The sequence below is a fragment of the Malania oleifera genome, chromosome 8 (genome assembly GCF_029873635.1).
Source record: "Malania oleifera isolate guangnan ecotype guangnan chromosome 8, ASM2987363v1, whole genome shotgun sequence".
In the NCBI taxonomy this organism is placed as follows: domain Eukaryota; kingdom Viridiplantae; phylum Streptophyta; class Magnoliopsida; order Santalales; family Ximeniaceae; genus Malania; species Malania oleifera.
The window spans coordinates 19,658,439-19,679,016 of record NC_080424.1 but is presented as its reverse complement, the minus strand read 5'-3'; the positions used below and the strand labels follow the sequence as shown (position 1 = coordinate 19,679,016).

The following is a 20,578-nucleotide window of genomic DNA, read 5'->3' as shown; positions in this document are numbered from 1 at the left end:
ACCAATTAGTATGACAAGTGTGGGCCACTGATGAGGAGAAACACATTGAAATAAATAAATGAGCAAATGGCTGCTCATCCATTAGAGTTTTGCAGGCTGCCAAGACTCCAAGAGGGACAACAGGCAGTGCATTGCAGAATCCATGTTCAGAAGACCGCAATTATAGAAAAGCATATAGTCATAATGCCCCTCAAAGTCTGCTTATGGTGAGCCAATAACAAATCTGGGATTGAATTTTTAACCTCATGAAAAATTAAAGAAGTTTGATACAAATTTCCAATTGTGATCATAGGATTACAAAAATTTTCTACCAAACAGCTTTCCAAAAAAAAAAAAGAAATGGAGAATTCCTACGATACTCAACAAGACATTTTGAACACCAGTCGTTCTGTTACAAAATTTTACCACACCACAAACTAGGGCAAAAATAAGTGCAGTAGCTCAAAAACACTAAAAGGACAAAATCATATGACCCACACTAAAACTCACAGCAGCACCTCAACAGTAAAGGACTTTAGATGCATACACCCAAAATGTGGTCTTATGCAGAGTCAACATCTGAAACATCTAGCCCTTCTTTATAAACTTCGAAATCCCCAGGGCTCAACCTGCATATTAAGTGAAGTCGGAAGGTAGCCATTTTGAATCCCAGAAGACGCTGCAGATGATTAAGGTTAGTCAAACTTCAGCACTCTCTTCCAAAAGACATTTTAAAACAGCATGTTTACACTTTTAAATGCAGTCAAATGGAACTCCTGGGAACAGCAACTTTTATTTCAAACCCCCGTGATTGCATGCCATACTTGGAAGCAATGAAGTAATCTAGACGAGAGATGGTCCTATTCTTTAGCGAAGTACAAACATATATCTAGGACAGTGGAAGCACTATAGACTAGAGGAAAACATCTTACTGTTTAAGCAAAGAATGTGGGAGCATCTCAGACTGAAAAGATATTCCTACTGTTTAAAGGCGAGGGGAGGTGGTGCCCTTGACATGACCAATCAAAATTCATTCCCAACATAGATCTCCACAAAATACCCAAAAGGGTGAAAATGTAGTAGTTCCCTCCCACAATACCAATGTTTCCTCACCCACAGGGGATGTGATCAAATTAGGCGGTACACATACAGACCATGATATTGACGAAAGATAGGTAACCATTCCACAGGGACAAGCCATAGCTCACTACATCAGTACATCTTGGACATTCATTCTTTCACAAACAGAGGAATGAGGCAAGATTTTATGTCAACATTGAAGTTTGTTAGGGCAAAACCATATCCCATTCCAAGGCCTCTCATTACTGACACTCCTAAAAATTGTAAGAAAAAGTTGGAAGATCAGAACAAACCAGTATACGAGCAGACTCGGGCGATAATGGCTTCCCTTCCTCACAAACAAAAAAATCTGAAACAAGCTCCACCACTCCTGCACATGGAAATAATATCAAAGATGCATGTACAACCTCCATAATTAGTGGTAGATATAGAAGACGCACCTTTGTTCAACCGAACAGGCATTCCTTGCTTGCGCAAAAAGGGTTCCATCTCATGCGTAAACTGGTCAAGAGGACCTTCTTCAAGATGCACCTGAACCATTTGCACCACAAAATGCAAGCACTGATGTCAAAATAGGCAAGATATGTGATAGATGCTGATCGTAGAAATTTAATGACTTCCAAGCTTAGTGTGAACTCAGATGGCAAAGCCTAAAGGCCTGTTTAATTGTGGAAATCATTTCCTATTTTTCACTTTCAGTTTTTCAAAAAATTATAAAAATTTCATCTAATTTTTTTAGTTTTCCAAGATTCATATAAAAAAGGTGGAAAATAAAGAGTTTGTTTAGTTGTGCAAAACAATTTTTTATTTCTAGATTTCAAAATAATTACAAAGTAATTTTTTTTTTTTTTTTTTAAAGACAACTTTCTTTCTAGTTTTCCAAAAATTATATAATATAAGATAGTACCTAGGAATCACAGATCCTGGGGCTGGAATTTGCATTTGTGTGGGTTTGGAAAAAACTCAATATAATTTTAAACTATATTTTGTCATGACCCACAAATCAAAGTCCAAGATCTGACACTCCCAAATGGAGAGCAAGAAATCAGAAATATATAGAAAACAATAAAAATATGTTTTCCAGCTTTTCTATAAAAATTTAGAAAATTGAAAAACAAGGCATCATTTTTTTAATTATTTGAAAAAGTAAAAAAAAAAATGAACCTATTTCCAGAAGAAAACAGGGCTAAAACTATTTATTGTTCTTTTTTTTTTTTTGGTACCCAAATTTTGTTATAACTACAAAATTAGCTAATTTTCTTGTAATTCGTTGAAAAACTAAAATAGAAAAAGAAAACTGTTTTCCACAATTAAATGGACCCTAAGATGCGTTGACATTTTCCCCATTGAAAAATAACAGACTTTTTACAAAATAAAGAAGATGCAAATATTGTGCAGTTAATTTTAAGAAATAAAGTAAAGAGATTTTTAGCTATTTACATTTTCCCTCTCACAAGTAAACTAAAGAGTGGACATATATACATTTCATTTTTTCTTTAATTACAGATGGAACATGGCAGACACTAATAATGATAATAAGGAGGAAGCTTGAGTATTCACAGCATGGTTTGTGGAATGGAATCGAGTAGGAAAGGAATGGAATGGAATTTTGAATGGAGAGTATGATGAAATGAAGTGAAAATTTTGATTTCATTCCTCTCAATTACATACCATTCCCATGTACCAAATGTGCATTCAATTCAATTTTTCCAAATCTAAAAATCTATATACAAGAAAGGTATTTTTTAGATAATAAAAGAAGGTAAATTAAGAAAAGAGATAAATATATTTACAGCCTATAAGAGGACAAGAAATCTTTAAAAATAGAGGGGGGTGGTTAACAACAAAATAGAAATACAGAAACAAAACTAAATAAGAAAAGCCCTCTTTAAACCCTTTCCGTTGTAATTAATTGTATACTGCAATTTGCTAATTCGTGCTGGCTTTTCCCCTTCTTTTATCACCATCCAACTGAACTTCTTTTCTTCCCATAACCACAGGCCCATCTTGTCCATTAGTAGTTGCCCTTCCCATTAATCTTCCCAGCAGACGTGGGATATCTCATCCCTACACTGCTGCTCTTCACTCAGACCACTATCCTCAAAACCAGAGCACCTTACAGACCTTCAATTGGAGATGGTGCCATATTTGATAAATCTATATGTAAATCAGAATTTTTTTTTAAAAAAATACCAATATTGTTCCTGAACCTCACCCAATAATAAATCATCACAAGCAAATTCACTAGCGGCATCACTCATTATCCAAACATTACCACATTTCTTTATTTCCTTAGGGTAACCACCCTTACTAAAACTCTCGTCTGAATCAAACTTCTGAAACTCCACATTACACAAATTACCCTCAATATTATTTCTAAAAGATTATCGTCACATCAGAATATTCTCTCTCTCTCTCTCCTGTACCGCGATTCAAATGAGGATAAACCTAGAGTTGGGCAAGAAAAACTGGAAAACCAAACCAAGCCAAACCGAAAAATTGGTTAACCATTTTTCCAGTTCAATTTCAGCTTGGAGTTTTCAATTTTTTCAGTTTAAGATTCAGTTTTGATTCAGACCATTCAAAAACCACAGAACCAGACCAAAGCAGTATATTATAAATATATAAAAAAATATATGTTATGTAGTTATAAATTATATAGAAATATAATAATTAAATACAAAATTTGTTTTTCAATAACAATGTGGAACTTGGGTTAGTCACTTTTATGATCCTTTTTTAGAAATAGAACTTGGATTATGGATTTTATTTATGTTCAATTCATAGGTGGATGCCTTTAAGCTTCTGTAGGATGCTAATTTAAAGTCCATAAACTTCTTATTGATGCTCGAATTTTAATTTTTGAATTTTAAAATTTACACGTTGACTGTATGGAAGAAAAGTATTAATTTGTAGTGACTTTAAAATTTTAAATAGGATCCAACAGTTCAACCATTGGATATTGGCTTAAAAACTGGTTGACCAAATTTCGGTTAACCATCTGAAACTTTCCTAGCAAACCGAACCTTCAGCTCGGTTAATGATTTGAGGGATATGATTTTATTAACCAAACCATACCCAGCCCCAGGATAGACATAAACCATACTACCTGCAGCCTCATCAGAGCCCTCGGCCGCTTGATCCACCATTGCTATAAGGATACTAAACTGGGTCATGAATATACACGTCATAAGACATGCATTTAAAGCCTTAATATGCTTGAAAAACAAGCAAATAAGAATTAGGGAACTAAATAATACAAGGATGCCCTTTCCTAAAGCTAAAACTACCTATCTCCAGCCCATAAAATACTTCCAGAAAATATAACTAAAATGGAATAATAAAGTTAAAATAACAACTAAAAATGCAGAAATGCTAAACATCTTAAATATGAGTTGCCAGCCTCGTTTCCCATACTGCATTCAGCCTTGGACGGAAGAAACTTGAGGATCAAAAATTCAAAACCAAAGGCCTATCATATCATTTTTTTTTTTATAAGAAAATAAATATATCACAAGAGAAGAAAAAGAATTGCAAGCTAAAGGAGGGTCAGAACTTCTCATGAAAAACAGTAAGTACAATAAAAATACAAAAAATAAAAGGAAAAAATTAACAAAAGCTAAGAAAGCCCTTCTTAAACCCTTGCCACCGTAATAGGTAGAAAACTTCTCTTGCTGACCCTTTCTCCCCTTGTTTTTACCACAATCCAAACAAACTTTTTCCCCTCAAGGATCAATGAACCATTAGCCCCATCTTTCCAGCAATTGTTGAGCTTACCATGGAATGGTTAACTCAACATACAGAACTTCCTTTAATAAATTCAAATCTAGCATGTGTAGATCATCAACGTAACCTTTTGTTCATTTAAATCTTCAAAGGATTCCTTTGCAGCTTAGGGGCAGATGCATTAAGCACACTCTTCTCTAGCCTCAAATAGATATCTGTAGAAGAAATTCTAACAATACGTAGCCCCGTGCTAGAAGAGACGTGTTCTGAACAATAATCTTTAATTGATGCAATGAAATAATGGAAGGAGGATTAGCCCCAGTTTGGCAGCACTTAGAAAAAGTACTTATAGCCTTTATCACTTTTTCAAGTGTTTGTGCACAATAAGTGCTATTTTGGCATGTTCAAAGAAGTGCTTCATTATAAAGTTCAACCAAAAAACTATCTCGTTTTAAGGGACTTTTATAAGCAATCCAAGATGGCTTATGGCACTTCTCATAAGTGCTACTGTTACTCTAAGGCGGCAAAATTGTAATTTTGACCAATAGTATTCAATTTTTGCAGAATTATAATTTACAAATAATTATTGTTAATTTATATTTTATACTTCAATAAATTATATAATTAAATTTTATAGATAAATGTTTTTATTACATATATGAATTATAATTTTTTTATACTTTCTAATATAATTCATATATCTTATAATTTAGTTATTTTAAATTATATGAATTAAATTACATAAATTAACTTAATAAAATGTTTATCTATAAAGTTAATATATTAAATATATAATTTATGACTTTGAGAATTTATTCAATTCAGCACTTATCAAATTCACTGCTTACTTCAGTTCAACACTTAATAATAAGTGGGTACATACGATCCCTTGATGCATCGCATTCAGGCGGCGTTGGGTTTCTAGAATCAAGAATTTTGATAAAATTTCACATTCCTAGAATCTTAAATTTCCAGAATCAAATTCTCATCAATGTAGGATGACTATTAAGTTTGGTTCATTAGTAATATTCATGTCACATTTCAAAGAATGTAATATTCATAAGTTACTGCTGAAGGTACTTTAGATTAGATTTGGTTCAAATAATAGAATAGTGGCTAGGAATGAAATGTATTGCATAGGGATATAATAGCTTACAAGAAAATATGTTGTCATTATACAGCAAATGATCATGCAAAAAATTTTACTAATCCATAACACAGAATAGACAAGGAATGAGCATTCCCACCCATGGCAATGCCTATCCCTATCCTATGGAATCACATGAACTTTAGCCAAAGTAACATTACTGTAAATTATTATATCCCTAAGCAATTTCTGTTTCATTCCATGAAGCAAAAGTAACCTTAGGCTTTTTTATTACAATCATGCGTTACCTCATTTTTTCAATGTACAAAATACCACCCACTGTATGCTAATCACATTCAGATTTCAGTCCTTAAAAGTGAATTTTTAAAATTGAATTCTAATGACACAAGTTCTCCCAAACCTTTTCAGCTGCAATGCTTCCTGTCTTTGCAAAGTCATACTCCTCGTATTCATTGAACATCCTGCAGAAGATATTAAAGAAATGCAAAGCATGTTAACAGCCAACACTGAACACATCAAGAAAATCTAAACTTAAACTGGAGGTTTGTGTATTTAGCCTCAAATAAAGAAAAAATTTCAATTTTGCACCATTTTAACACAAAGCACAATGACGGCACTAATAGATGTGAAAAATTAACAACTGTTAGTGGACCATAATCAGACAAAAAATTTAATAAGATTATCATATGGAAAAGTAGACAACAAAAAGCTCACGAACAACCACTTCAACTATCCACACACACACACACACAGAGACAGATATATATATATCAGACAAGAACCTAGAAAGCCTCAACAAACAATTACAACTCAAAATCTGCCACAAACCTAGCTTGTCAATCGTCATGTGAAATCGCCATAAAGACAACTTTAGCACATAAACTAGCTTCAGTGCTTCACATATAGAAGTTTCTTGTAAATGATAGATATTCATGAATCAAATACATTCCAGTGACAAGTCCTGCAATTCCAACAGCTGACATGAAAAAACAGGGATTCTTGACATTGCCATGGAAAATTTCACTTCATCAACCCATCCATATTCCATAAGAGCATTTAATTATGGTGTGGCTTGCTTAAACATGGAGCTAAAGGCATGAAGATTTAAAATGTACTATAACAAAATAGTTTACAACAATTAAAATAGCCAGATAACTAACAAATAAGACTTCAAAGTTTCATTCTTTTTCATTCAGAACAGACTTTTCTTAAACATGGTTCTTTCTCTAGGGGTGGGAGGGGTTACCTTTGGACCTCTTCTTTGGGCAAGTTAGTAAAATAAAGGCCAGAATTTCCCTGCAAAAGCTGAAAGAAAATAAAATATAAATAAAACAAAAATATGAGAAATTTAATGAAGACATAAAAAACGTAAAATTTATCGGCGGCATAAAACATTCCTACCTTAGAAACTTTATGAATGCCTGGTCTAATTTCATCAGCAACAGATCGACCTAAGGAAATCTGCATGACTTTGTTTGATCCAAGAAAAAACCTGAAAATTAAAATTTCAAAATTAAATATTTAGTCCTGCTGTGTTCATGGTAATAATTAGAGAGCAGCGGCCATATGCAAACATTTGAATAAAACAAGTTTCCAGATTTCAATTATCCAAAGGAGCATATAATGTGTGGCAGCTAGATAATTCTAGAAGTAGCACTTTAATGAACATATCCTGATAGTATTGCCTTGCTTGCTAGGGAAAAACCAGCAGAACAATAAAAATTCCATGCAACTGAAAATCTAGAAAGCTTTCATTAAAGGTGGAGCATCAGAATGATCATTACTCGAAAATCTTCAATTGTTCTCTTTTATTTCTAGGGAGGTTCCCTTTGCACTTTATAAAATCCAGGTAAAAAAATCCTTTTGTGATGGATTTCCAGAAAGATTTTCTGTTGACTTACCAAACAATGAAGTGAAATGGTCAGAAACAGATGCATCATTTTTAATAGAGTATAAACCTCGCAAAATCTTAGCAAGCTTCAAGTCACTTGGTGCTGCTGTCCCTTCTGCACGAATTAAAAAGAGTGATCTTTTTTTCTTTTGAATTGATCCCTAAGTGATGTTTCCAAACAATTTTCCATATCAACGTTCTAGCTCCAGATGCGGTGAAAGCCTTGCGAACTATGGATCAGCAATGACGGGTGTGTTTTTAATTCTGTGTCTAACGATGATCTCAGCACTTCAAGGAATATATCATACACGCTTTATGTTTCGATGCAAACAGGAATAAATTTAGTATTTTCTCAACTTCAAAATGTGATAGCAAGCCATGGACGCTTTCCGGTGATAGAGAAGGAGAGACTGAGGTTTCCTAGCTAGAAAATTCCACTATGGGAGGAACACATTTTTGTAGCTAGATTATCAGCCCATTTAGAATTCGAACTAATTGGTTTAGAGACTGCAAAATAACAGGACTCTAATCAGTGGTTTTGAAGGCCCAAATGAAAATAATACAGCAGCAGGGCCTTTTTCAAATTCGAGTGGGCTTAATAAGGACAACGCCCAATAAAAAGATAAGGTCTCCAATGAGCCAACTTACTTGACAGAAAAAATACCAATTTTCCTTTATTATTCTTCAAACCAGCCGAGAATTTAAGACGGTACTCCAATCAGAAGAAAGGTGTGGAGACTTTCAATTCAAAGGAAGTTAAGAGAAGGCATTCAGTGCCGTGCAAGATGTGCTAGCAGTTCTCAAAAGGTATTGAGATGTCTTTCAAAGACTGGAAAGCGGAAATGTCCAACAAAGCAAAGCCTGATAATACTAGGCATTAGGAGGGTCATAGTTGTCAAATCAAGATTCAAATCATGAATTGAAATTCCAATTTTGGGAATTGAGAATCGAGAATCAAATCAAATCGTAAGATTCGGTACAATTTCTGAAATCAATTCTAAATGATGTGCGAATATTGATTGCATACAAGCAGCAAAATGGTAAAGTACATTTAAATTTTGAAAAAAAAAAAATCATATTTCATGTGTATACTTTCCCTAAGCAAATGAAAACTAAGAGAGTCAAGAAATATTGATTTAAAAAAAAATGAACTCTACGCTGTTTAAGGAAAGGAATCAAGAAAAAATAATAAAAAATTGAACTTTGGGTCTTTATCAACAATTTTTAAAAATAATATTTCATGTATAATCTTTCACAAACTAAATAGAAAAATATGATAAAAACTTAACCACCACAAAAACCAACTCTTGAATCTTAACTACGCAATGAAACATGAGTACCACCTCAGCCAGTAAGTGTTGTTTCCCTTCTTAAATAGCATGGTAGTATATTCCTAGAGTGACGAATGGTTTTGTGAAGGCAATATAAGATGTGAACTTCTATTTCTTCTCTTTTTTAGCACAAAACTAACATGGACAAGGGATGGAAGGTAATAGTGCAAAAACAAAAGCAAGAAAGAAAGAAAGAAATGTTGTTTTGGAGGTTTTAAACTAGCAGGTTTGTCAGGATATGATAGTTTTAGAATCATGTGAATCAATAGATTTAGATCGATTCATTAGATTCACAAGGATGATTGATAGATTCGACAATCATTTAGTAGGTTTTAGATTCACTCATATGATTCAAATCAATTCGGTGTGAAGTTGATACGAATCGTATGAATAAAATCGATGGAGAGGGCGCTATGGGGTTCGGTCAGAGGTGGAGGAAATGGATTAGAGGGTGCTTATCTTCTGTGGCCTTCTCTGCCGAAGTAAAGGCTAGGTCTTGGTTTTATGCATCCACGGGTCTTAGGGGATTATGGAGGGAAGAATTGATAGAGGGTTGGTGGAAGGGATCAAAGTAAGATATGAGGATTGTATCGTTTTGCATCGCCAATTCATGGATGATATTTTTCTCTTTCTCAGTTCTCACAAAGAACATGGGTTGCTTCTCTAACTTGCTAACTATCCCACAAGCTACAGGTGTTTGAGAAAGTTTCAAGCCAAAAATTAACTTTCTAAGAGTGGTTTGGTGGGCCTTGGCATTAATATGGACCCTTCTGTGAGGCTTTAAGAGTGTGCTGCTTTGACTTAACCAATTACTTATTTAGGTTTTCTCATAGGAGGTAATCCTAATGCTAATTCTTTCTACAATTCTGCTTTTGAGAGAGTAGCTAAGAGACTAGATGGGTGGAAAGGAGCATTCAATACCTTAGGAAGTCATATTACTCTTCTCCATCCTTTGTATTATCTTTCTCTTTTCAGAATTTTTGTGATAGTGGCGCAAAGACTTGAGAAATGAATGAGGGATTTCTTGTTGTCAAGTAGGGGAGAGAGTAATAGAGATCAGCTTGTAGGCTAGGAGATTTTTGTAGGTACAAAAGGGAGGGAGGTTTGCGTCTAGTTAATTTTGGTGTCCAGAAACATTTCTTTGGTGGGTAATAGTTATGGCGCTTTCCTTTAGAGGCTAATTCTCTTTGGCATAAGCTAACTCGCAAATTTGGCCTACTACAAAATGTGAGGAATGCTGAATTTTAGATAATATTGTTGAGTAATTGGGTGAAATGGAAGACATAAACTCAATGATAGGTCTCTCCCTCTATTTATAATATATGTAAGTACAATAGGAATTACCATAATACACTAACTCACACTTATTACTAACATTCTAACACATAATAATAATAATAATAATAATAATAATAATAATAATGCTAAAATACTAAATAACCACTAACACTCCCACTCAAGCTAGAGCATATATATCATATGCTCCGAGATTGTTACAAATGAATTTCACACAAGCACCTCCTAAAGCTTTAGTGAACAAACCAGCAAGCTTAAACTCAAACTTCACATGAGTGGTCATAATGAGCTTTTGTACAAGTTTCTCTCAAATAAAGTGGCAATCAACTTCAATGTGCTTTGTCCGCTCATGGAAGACAAGGTTGGAGGCAATATGAATAGCAGCTCGATTATCACACATCAAATCCATAGGCTGAGAATGTGGAAAACCTAGTTTGTTCAACATGTCCTTCAGCCAAACAAGTTCACATGTAGTGTATAGCCCTACTCAGCACTCGAACTCCCAACCCTAGTTTGTTTCTTACTTCTCCAAGACAAAAAATTACCACCGAAAATGATACAATACCTGGTTGTGGATCTTAAGGTGATCCAGCCCAATCTGCATTTATATATCACTGAATATGAGTGTACCCCAATCTTGATATTAGAGACCTCTCCCTAGTGTACCTTTGAGATATCTCAAAATGCAAATTACTGAATCCAAGTGACTTGTTCTCGGGGAATCAAGAAACTAACTCACAACACTTGTTGTGAAGGACATATCTGGTCAAGTGACTGTGAAATAAATCAACTTTTCAACAAGCATCTGGTATCGACCTGGGTTAGGTAACAAATCACCTATATCTAGCATTAACTTACTATTGTGATCCATGGGTGTATCAACAGGTTTGGATTCCAACAACCCCATCTCATCTAAAAGATCAAGAACATACTTCCTCTATGATATGACAGTTCCCATACGAGATCTTGATACTTCTATACTCAAGAAGTACTTCAATGATCCCAAGTCTTTGGTTTGAAACTTACTCTATAGAAACTTTAGGTCCTGAATGTCACGATCATCATCACCATTGATACAATAAGAAAAATACTGCCTGATGGAGTATGACGATAAAATTCAGAGTGATCTACTGCACACCGATGAAGGCTAAACTCAAGTACTACAGCACTAAAACAGTCAAACCATGCTCTTGGACATTGTTTTAATCCATACAACGACTTCTTGAGCTGACATATTAAGCCTGACTTCCTCTAAGCAACAAACCCAAGGGTTCCTCCCCATATACCTCCTTATGAATATCACCATGTACGAAAGCATTCTTCACATCTAACTGATGTAGAGTCCAATGACAAGTGGTGGCTAAAGAAATGAATAAAAATACTAAGGCAATTTTAGCAACCAGGGAGAATGTGTCGGAATAATCCAAACCATACACCTGAGTATACCCCTTAGCAACAAGGCAAGCCTTCAAACGAGCCATAGAACCATCAGGATTGACTTTCATATTGTACACCTAGCGACAACCAACCACAAACTGATCTGGAGGAAGAGATACCAAATCCCAAGTATCATTATCATGTAGTGCACGCATCTCTTCAACCATTGACGTCCTCCACCCAAAATGGGATAGGGCTTTAGAAATAGATCTTGGAAGAGCAACAAAAGACAAAGTACTAACAAAACAACAATAAAAGGGTGACAAGAAATCATAACACACAAAATTAGAGATCAGATGTTGGGTACAAGCACGTTTACCTTTTCGAACAGCTATTGGAGGATCAACATCACGATAAATAAGATCATTCAATGAGGGAACTAGAGGAACAGTAGTAGAAGTTGGAGGGGGCACTCCCCCACCGTGTGTATACCCGCAAAGTGGGATGATTCAAGCAATGAAAAGGACTCAAACTAGATGAAGATGTAGGAGGATTGGGCATAGAAACTAGGTCTGGATCTTGAAGGCAAGGCAGAGGAAGGGAATCATCAAGGTCAACAAAACTCAAGGAATCAGAATAATATGGTGTAGACTCAAAAAAGGTGACATCAATAAAGACAAAGAATCGATGTAAAGTAGGACTATAACATTGATATCCCTTTTGAGTATAGGAATAGCCCAAAAAAAAAAATACATTTGATAGTATAAGGATCCAACTTATCCATTCCTAAAGATAATTGATGGACAAAGGGCACACAAACAAATATACGAGGAAGGGAGCACAAAGGAGCCTTAGGAAAGATAACTGAATATGGGATTTTATCACCAAGGACAGAGGATGGCATTTTATTGATGAGGGAGCAAGTTGTGGGCACAACATCACTCCAAAAGACTTTGGGGACATTCAATTGATACAATAGGGTACAAGTGACTTCAAGAATATGTTTGTTTTTCCGCTCTGCAACTCCATTTTGTTATAAAGTACGGGCACAAGAGGGCTAATAAATCATACCAAAGTTAGTCATATAAGCACTGAATTGGGTACTGAAGTACTCCTTAGCATTATCATTACGAAGTATCCTAACTAGCATGTCAAATTGAGTCTTTATTTGGAAATAGAAAGCACAAAAGATATCAAAGAACTCGGAACGATCTTTCATTAAATATAACCAAGTCACCCTAGAGTAGTCATCAACAAATGTAACAAGTACCGAAACCCCAATTTTGATATCACAAGACTAGGACCTCAAATATCAGAATGGACAAACATGCAAGGACTAAAAACCTGTTTGTCAACCCGAGGAGCAAAGGGAACACGATGATGCTTGCCCAATTGACAGGTCTCACACTCAACATTAGACACAGAACTCAATGTAGGAACTAGTTGTTTCAACTTGTCCAAGAACAAATGACCAACGCGGCAATGGATTTGAAGTAGTGTGGCTCCAACTGTGCAGGCAATGGGTGGAGAAGGCAACTCAAAGTAGTAAATTCCACGAGCCTTACGTCCTGTGCCAATTGTCTTTCCCATCATCAGATCGTGAATAACCACAGAATCAAGAAGGAATGTGATAGAACAATTTAGTGACTTTGTAAGCTTACCAACTAACATAAGATTGAAAGGAGATTTAGGAATGTATAGAGCATAAGAAAGAGAGATAGGAGTAGGATTTACTATTCCTATCCCCTTGACAACAATACTGGACCTATCAGCATGGGTAACTTGAGGGAGATTTTTAGGATATTAGAGATCAAAAAAGAGGTTGGTTGCACCTGTTATATGTTCAGTGGCAGCAAAATCGATAATCCAAGGACTAGCAGGAAGGATACCAGATGACATGCAGACTGTAGGACTACCTTTCTGAGCAAAAGAAGCAATGTGGTAAGATTCTTGTTGAGACAATTGACACTGTAGAAACCTTGGATATTCCTCCTTTGATATAGTCATAGGACGAGGTTCACTCAAACAAGTGACTAACGAAGGAATCATACTTTTGGGATTTGCAAACAGCATCCCAACATTCACAAACTCAAACCAATGATCATAAGATTAATTGTTGGAACAATTGGAACAACCACGAACAAGGTGACCCACCATGAACAAGCCACAGACAAATCAGTACAAGGCTGCCATGGCACCAAGAAACTCACACGCAACCCCAAGAAAGCAACACTGCCACAGCCTCACACACCCAAAAAAATAAAGGGCAGCTTATGAGCACTGTCACTGCCCCAAGAAGGTCACCAATGACCGTTACTAACACCGAACAACAACTAACAAATTACCATAACTGCAATGTCACAACAAAGATTGGATCTTGGAGCAAAAACACATGCCTAACACCTTGATATTTTGGTATATGGAAGGAATTAGACTAGTGAATCAGAAAACACAGCACATCTCACAGTTGCAGACCCAATAAACTCATTAACAATTGATAAACAGCTTCACGAAGCATCAAACAACCATTCCTTAGGTGCCACACCGCCACAGACGTGGTGAACAACTCACCGACGGATATAGCACTGCCACAGCCTCACAACTGAACATAGGAATGCTGCCACGGCTCCAAAAAAACTCACAACGAAGCCTTCACAAGCCTTGAACAGACATTAACGGAATGCCACGAGTGCATAGTTGGAAAAGGTGGAATTTTTTAGCAAAAAATTGACCTAACAGCTTGATAATATAGTCTAGAGAAGGAATCAGAGCATGGCAGAGGGAAAAAAAAAAAAGTGGCCAGAAATTCACTCGCGTGCCAGTGTGTGAGGTCGGCCCTGCTGGCATTTGGTCAGCACATGGGGGTGCGTGGGGGATCCTCCAGCGATGGGGTGTTGTGGGGTGAGTCGTCATGGGGGTCTATTTATGGGTGTATGGTTGGTTTTGTGAAATAATATGGATGGAGGTGAATCTAGGAAGGACAGCTGCGAGAATGGTGTTTTCCGGCAACGACTAAGGAGAGTAGGGTTTAGTTTGGATCACTCTCAGTTACCCTGTTGAGTAAGTGGGTAAAATGAAAGACCTAAACTCAATGATAGGTCCCTCCCTCTATTTATAATATATGTAACTACAATAGGAATGAACATAATACCCTTAATAACTCATACATATTACTAACAAAATAATAATAATAATGCTAAAACATTAAATAACCATTAACAACTTATGCAAGTCTTGAAAGTTTATGTCTCAGATTTAAGAATGTTTCTTTCCAAAAGTCCATAGTAATGGGAAGCGAATTCATTTTTGGCACAATCTTTGGGTTGGGGAGATGCCTTTGGCTTCTAATATTAATATTTGAGTTCCTTCTAGCATTTTAGCAACTCCTTGGCTGGCTAATACCAGTTCTCAAACAACAGTGTCAAGAAAGAAGGGTGTGAAGGGATTACGTAAATCTACAAACATTTTTGGTAATGAGACAGACAATCAAGATCCTCAATCTTGGATGTTTTGGAACATAGCGATAGAATTTTTTTTTGGAGGAGGAGGAGGAGGGAAGATAGTTAAGGGATTTATGTTGGTAAGTCTATTGGACTTGGAGATCAGAGTGGGGATAACTTCCAAGGGAGAGTAAGTCGACTAGGAAAATTATGGGAGCCTAATAAGTTGTCTTCATCTGTAATGGGTAGCGGGAAGAAGGTAGCACCCTGAAATTGTTTCTTTATGTGGATCCTTATTATTCCTAGAAGTATAGGGATAGAGGGAAAGAGGGCAATAGGAGGATGATCAAAGCAGTCTTTAATTTATAAAAGAAGAAAATATTATTAGATAATGAAAGAAGAATACATGGAAAGGTGGGCAAGAAGTTTGTCAAAAAGGAAGGAGAAAGAAAAAAGAAAATAAGATACACAAAAATCAAGTACAAGGGCAACCAATCAAAATAAAAGATCTCTTCAACAGAAATCTTATGATAAAATTAAAAAGTATACATACCTAATTTTGAAACTTCAATGGGAAAAAAAAAAGTATCAATAAAAATGATGCCTTGGAAATTGTAACAAATTTTTTCTTCAAAATGAAGAGATTTTCCAGCAACTAATTGCATTCAAAAAAGAAAAGACCTTAAAAACCTCCTTGTTGCTGGGAATAAGATTTTCTTCTGCTCTGTTATCTCAAAAATGAAGAATTCATGCCAAACATAAAAAGCATTGCATTGCATAGCATATTAAGTGAAATTCTTAGTTTGTTTATCATCGTCTTATATGATGAAAGACCACTTTAAGAACTAAACTCATTTTCTTCTCTAAAGGATTTTCTTGGAAACCAGCAGAATGAAACAAGGAACCTTATCATGAAGGAAAAAATATTGTTTCTACGAGATTCTAGTCTCTGTAATAACAAAAAATAAGCATATCCATACATACAACCAAAAAAAAAAATGACAACCATAATGTGTTCACCTGCTGGTAGATTTGAGCTGCTCTCTAAATTCCTTGAATTTGACATTCCTCATGTTCTCAAAAGTAAAAACATAAACTGAATTGTAGTTTTCTGCAGCCTGCCTTATTGCATTCACTATTGATTCCTTATGCTCCCTCCCTTTCTTCTTTGTTTTCGACAAGGTAACTGTATTTTCAACCATTGAATACCAAATTTAGGATCCAAAAATTTGCTCCACAAAACCATAATTACTTGCCTTGAGGATGGGAAATGACCGGAAAATAAAAGTAACAAAAAAAAGATTCAGTATCATCTAGCCATGTTATTGAAAAAGAAATCTCAGCTCAAGTATGCCAGTGGCATTGTCCAGAACAACATAGTTGATATTTCTCTTCCTTTCCAGCTTTTTTCTCAGCACCAAACATCATTTATTTTGAAAGAAAGAACCCTTTGATTTAGAAAATGGTCCAAACAAATGCACATTAGAAAGATAAAGAGATCAGACCTGGCCTGTTACGCTTCGACTTTGGCATCTTAGTAGAATATGAGTATTGAAGCGGTGACAGTGGCAGCTCCTTGGCCCTATTTCACAACAAGTCTCATTTGATAAGTTAAGTGTTAAGACCTGTCCCAATATAGTGTAAATAAAAGATCTAACATTCCATCAAATTCTCTATTTTTTTGTTTTTTTAATTTCTTCAATGCAAAATTTAATCAAAATACAAAGGAAAAGAAAACCTTGCACGCGAGCATTGACAGAGCACCCCCCCAAGGCTAATGCATCTAGATCAAGAACCTAAAGGCAGCACAAGAAGCCGAACAGACTTCTTAAAAAAACCTTTAACATGACACTGACAAAACACCACTAAGGCTAATGCATCCAAATCAAGTAGGATTTAGGAATAAAATGCTCATTTTTCATTATACTTGGTATAGTATGTATTAATTCGGGTATAATTCTAATCAGCCTGATTTTCTTTTTTGGTGTTTGAGGAACTAAAGAAAGAAAGAATATTGTCCACAAAGCATATTTCCTGTAAGGAGGCAGCCAAAAGAATTACAATTTCAAAAAAAGTAAGCAAGCCAACATCTCATGGTTCAAATTGAAAACTTCAAATATATAATTATATAAGCAATTAAGAAGTTTCAAAAAAAATCATTACGGCACCAAAACCAACTTTTTGATTCTGATAATAAAATTAAAAAATAAAAAAAAAAACACCAGTATCGATAATAATCGAACCAGTGCAGCATGGCTATGAATCACCTACTTATAAATAAAACTGGCGGTGCAATTTTGAATGGTCCAGAGAATCTATTTTCAAAGAACAGGTTTAAGATCTCTACCCTAAACCCCGAAAGGGTTTGGAATCTCTAACCTAAAACTCTAACAACGCTAATAACAGAAACAGAAAAACGAACTTACAAGAAACAATGCAGCAGTTACAGAATTAAGAAAAAAATTAGTCACTGGAGAAAGGATGAAGCAGAGGAGAAAAAATCAAACAGAGAAGGAGAAACAAATGACAATATATCATCCGGCTTCAAAACTCAGCTTCGAAATTGAGCCAAAAATGGGTACTCAGAGGAGAAATAGAGAAGATAAGAAAAGGTAACGAAGGCGTAAGGGGCGAGGCGAGAAGAATTACCTGTGACCGACGAAGCAGCGACAACGCCGAACAAGATGGCTTCTCTGGCGGCGGGGAAGAGACCAGAGTAAACGCTGCGGCAGTCGTGCGGAGATATAGGGTTTGGCGGGACATCCTCCTGGCAGACCCGTCCCAGTGAACTTAAAAGAAATTAGCTAAAAAAAAATTGTAAAAAAATAAATTTAGGTCTCGACTCTCCGGACTTAAATAAAATTTAATATAATGTATTTTCATTTTTACTAAAATCTTAAAATTTTCTCGAGTTCTTTTAAAGTTTTAAAGATTTTACAATGCTTTATACACATTTGACTCTTGAGATATGTATGTTCTCTTGATGGTAAATTAACCAAAGAGGTTTAATTAAAATCAAATACTCAAACCGATCCATAGAATATTTTACCGATCAATTTTTTTACTAAATAGATCCATAGAATTTTTTACCGTTCACTTTTTTTCTATTTGATCTAACCTAACCTAAGCAACATGATCTCTTATTTTAAGACTTCTACAATAAAAGTCTTATGCTATGATTGGGATGTCCTTTAAGGGCTTTGGTTAAGAACTTTAATTAAAAGGTAAATTCTAATGCAAGTTGTTGAATATATGTTTCAGATTATAATGTTTTTTCTTAAAAAATAAAAATTGAATACTTATGCAAAATTTAACTAAAAACATGAAATACTAAAAGCATGTTTGTTATTACTATCAAAAATTAAATAAACAAAAATCAGAAATAAAATTTGAAAACCGAAAATAGAAACTTAAAACTAGAAACCAACAACTTATTTGATTAACATTTATAAAATGAATACAATTTAAAAACTTGATTAAAATTCTCATTTTAATCTTTAAACCAAATAATATTATAAAAATATAATTAAATAATAAAATTACAAATAATATACATTAAAAATTACAATAATAAAAATAAAATTTATTATAATTGTTTTACTTAATTGTTTTACTTTCAAAATTTATATTATAATAAAAATTTTATTAGGCATAACAATTGAAAAATAGTAAAAATATTTTGTAATTAGCTTTATTATTTTTTAAAAAAAAAATATGTATATTTTTATTTTAATTATATTTAAATTCATATGATCATTTAATCTAAATTTAAAACTGTATAAAATGAATAATTTAATCAAAAAAATTATTTTTGGATATTAAAATTTCTAGTAAAAGGTTGTTAAAACAATTGAAAATCTTAAAATATGGTTTTAAGTTTTTGGCAAACAGTTAAAAATAGACAACAAAAACAAAAAAACTGACAACAATGATAAATGCATTTTTATAATATGTTTCTTCACTATGGTGAAATAGAAAGAAAAAAAAAAACAATGATATTAAACAGACTCTTAGTTACCTTGTTAAACTAGTTTGGCAACATTTAAAAAAAAAATTGCATAAAATACTTATCACTTAAATTGATGAAAAATAAGTATTATTTAGTATATCAAATATGTGATGACCTGAAAATTTTCATATTTAAAATTCTCTAATACCACCTAAAATAAATATATTCATACAGCAGAAGACCTCCAATACACATTACCAGAGTACTAATTATCCCCAATATAATAATATCACTTCCAATATCACAATTTACATATCCCTAAAAGAATAGACTGAATATATCAAAAACATAATATAATAAAACGTCATTTCTAAATTAAGCCTTCTATCCCACCAACGCTTCACTTAACTATTCTGATCACTGTTGTACTTTACAATGCATCTGAAAAATATTAAATAATCATGAGTGAGACACATCTCAATAAGAAAGAATAAATTAGTGTTAGTGTGTGGCAATGAGTTTATATATACGTATGAATCATCTCTTAATTACTTGAGTGAAATAGCAATTTAAATTATACTCATACCCATACAATTTCATATCACATATTATATTTCAATTCATAACCCGGCTTAAAAGCTCCATACATATAAATTACCAGTTACATGATATGTACACATATAAATCATTTGCTGAGATTGAAGCATTTTGTACCGCCATCCCCTAATCAAACATTGATATTCAGTACACAATTCGACTCAAAAGCCCTATACAAATAAAAACCACAAGTTATTGTATGAATCAGGCGTTTTGTGTCGTCGTCCCTCAATCAGCTATTCATCACATACGTTTTCCATGATTCATATCAAACATTTTTTGCATGATTGAGGTGTTTCGTACCGTCATTCCTCAATCAGCTATTCATACTATGCTCTCACTGAGTTTGAGGTGTTTCGTACCGCCGTCCCTCAAACCAGCCATTCATCACATACACTTGCTAAGTCTGAGGCGTTTCGTACCCCCATTCCTCAAATCAGCCATTTATACTATACTTTCGTTGAGTTTGAGGCGTTTCATACCGTTGTCCCTCAAACTAGTCATTCATACCATTACCATAATAAACAACATTATGTTTCGGTGGCCATTATGGTCGTGTAGTTATATTTGCAAATTTTGGTTGTCCTAATTGTAATTTGTGCGTTATCATTGTTATTAAATACATGTTTTATAGTTTAACATTATATGTTTCATGTTTTATAAATTGTCTGATTTAGGTTATATAATTTGTGTGTAAGACACAAATTTTTCTGTTTTCCTCTCTCTCTAGCTCGGCTCCTCCTCTCTAAATTTTTGGCTCCGATTCTCCCCGTATCAATGATCAGAAGCTACCATGGTGATCCT

At 34.4% G+C, this 20,578-nt stretch overlaps 1 protein-coding gene across 1 annotated transcript; it reads right to left on the bottom strand.

The window, feature by feature from the left end:
- Positions 1–227: 227 nt before the first annotated feature.
- LOC131161504 (uncharacterized) lies at positions 228–18,052 on the bottom strand. Its single transcript, XM_058117315.1, has 9 exons — positions 17,878–18,052; positions 16,734–16,810; positions 16,249–16,414; positions 7,295–7,385; positions 7,140–7,198; positions 6,294–6,354; positions 1,500–1,590; positions 1,353–1,429; positions 228–658 (listed from the first exon to the last, which is right to left on the bottom strand). The coding sequence occupies exons 2-9, from the start codon at positions 16,759–16,761 to the stop codon at positions 542–544; spliced, it is 690 nt and encodes a 229-aa protein (XP_057973298.1). The 5' UTR covers positions 16,762–16,810; positions 17,878–18,052; the 3' UTR covers positions 228–541.
- Positions 18,053–20,578: the final 2,526 nt, after the last annotated feature.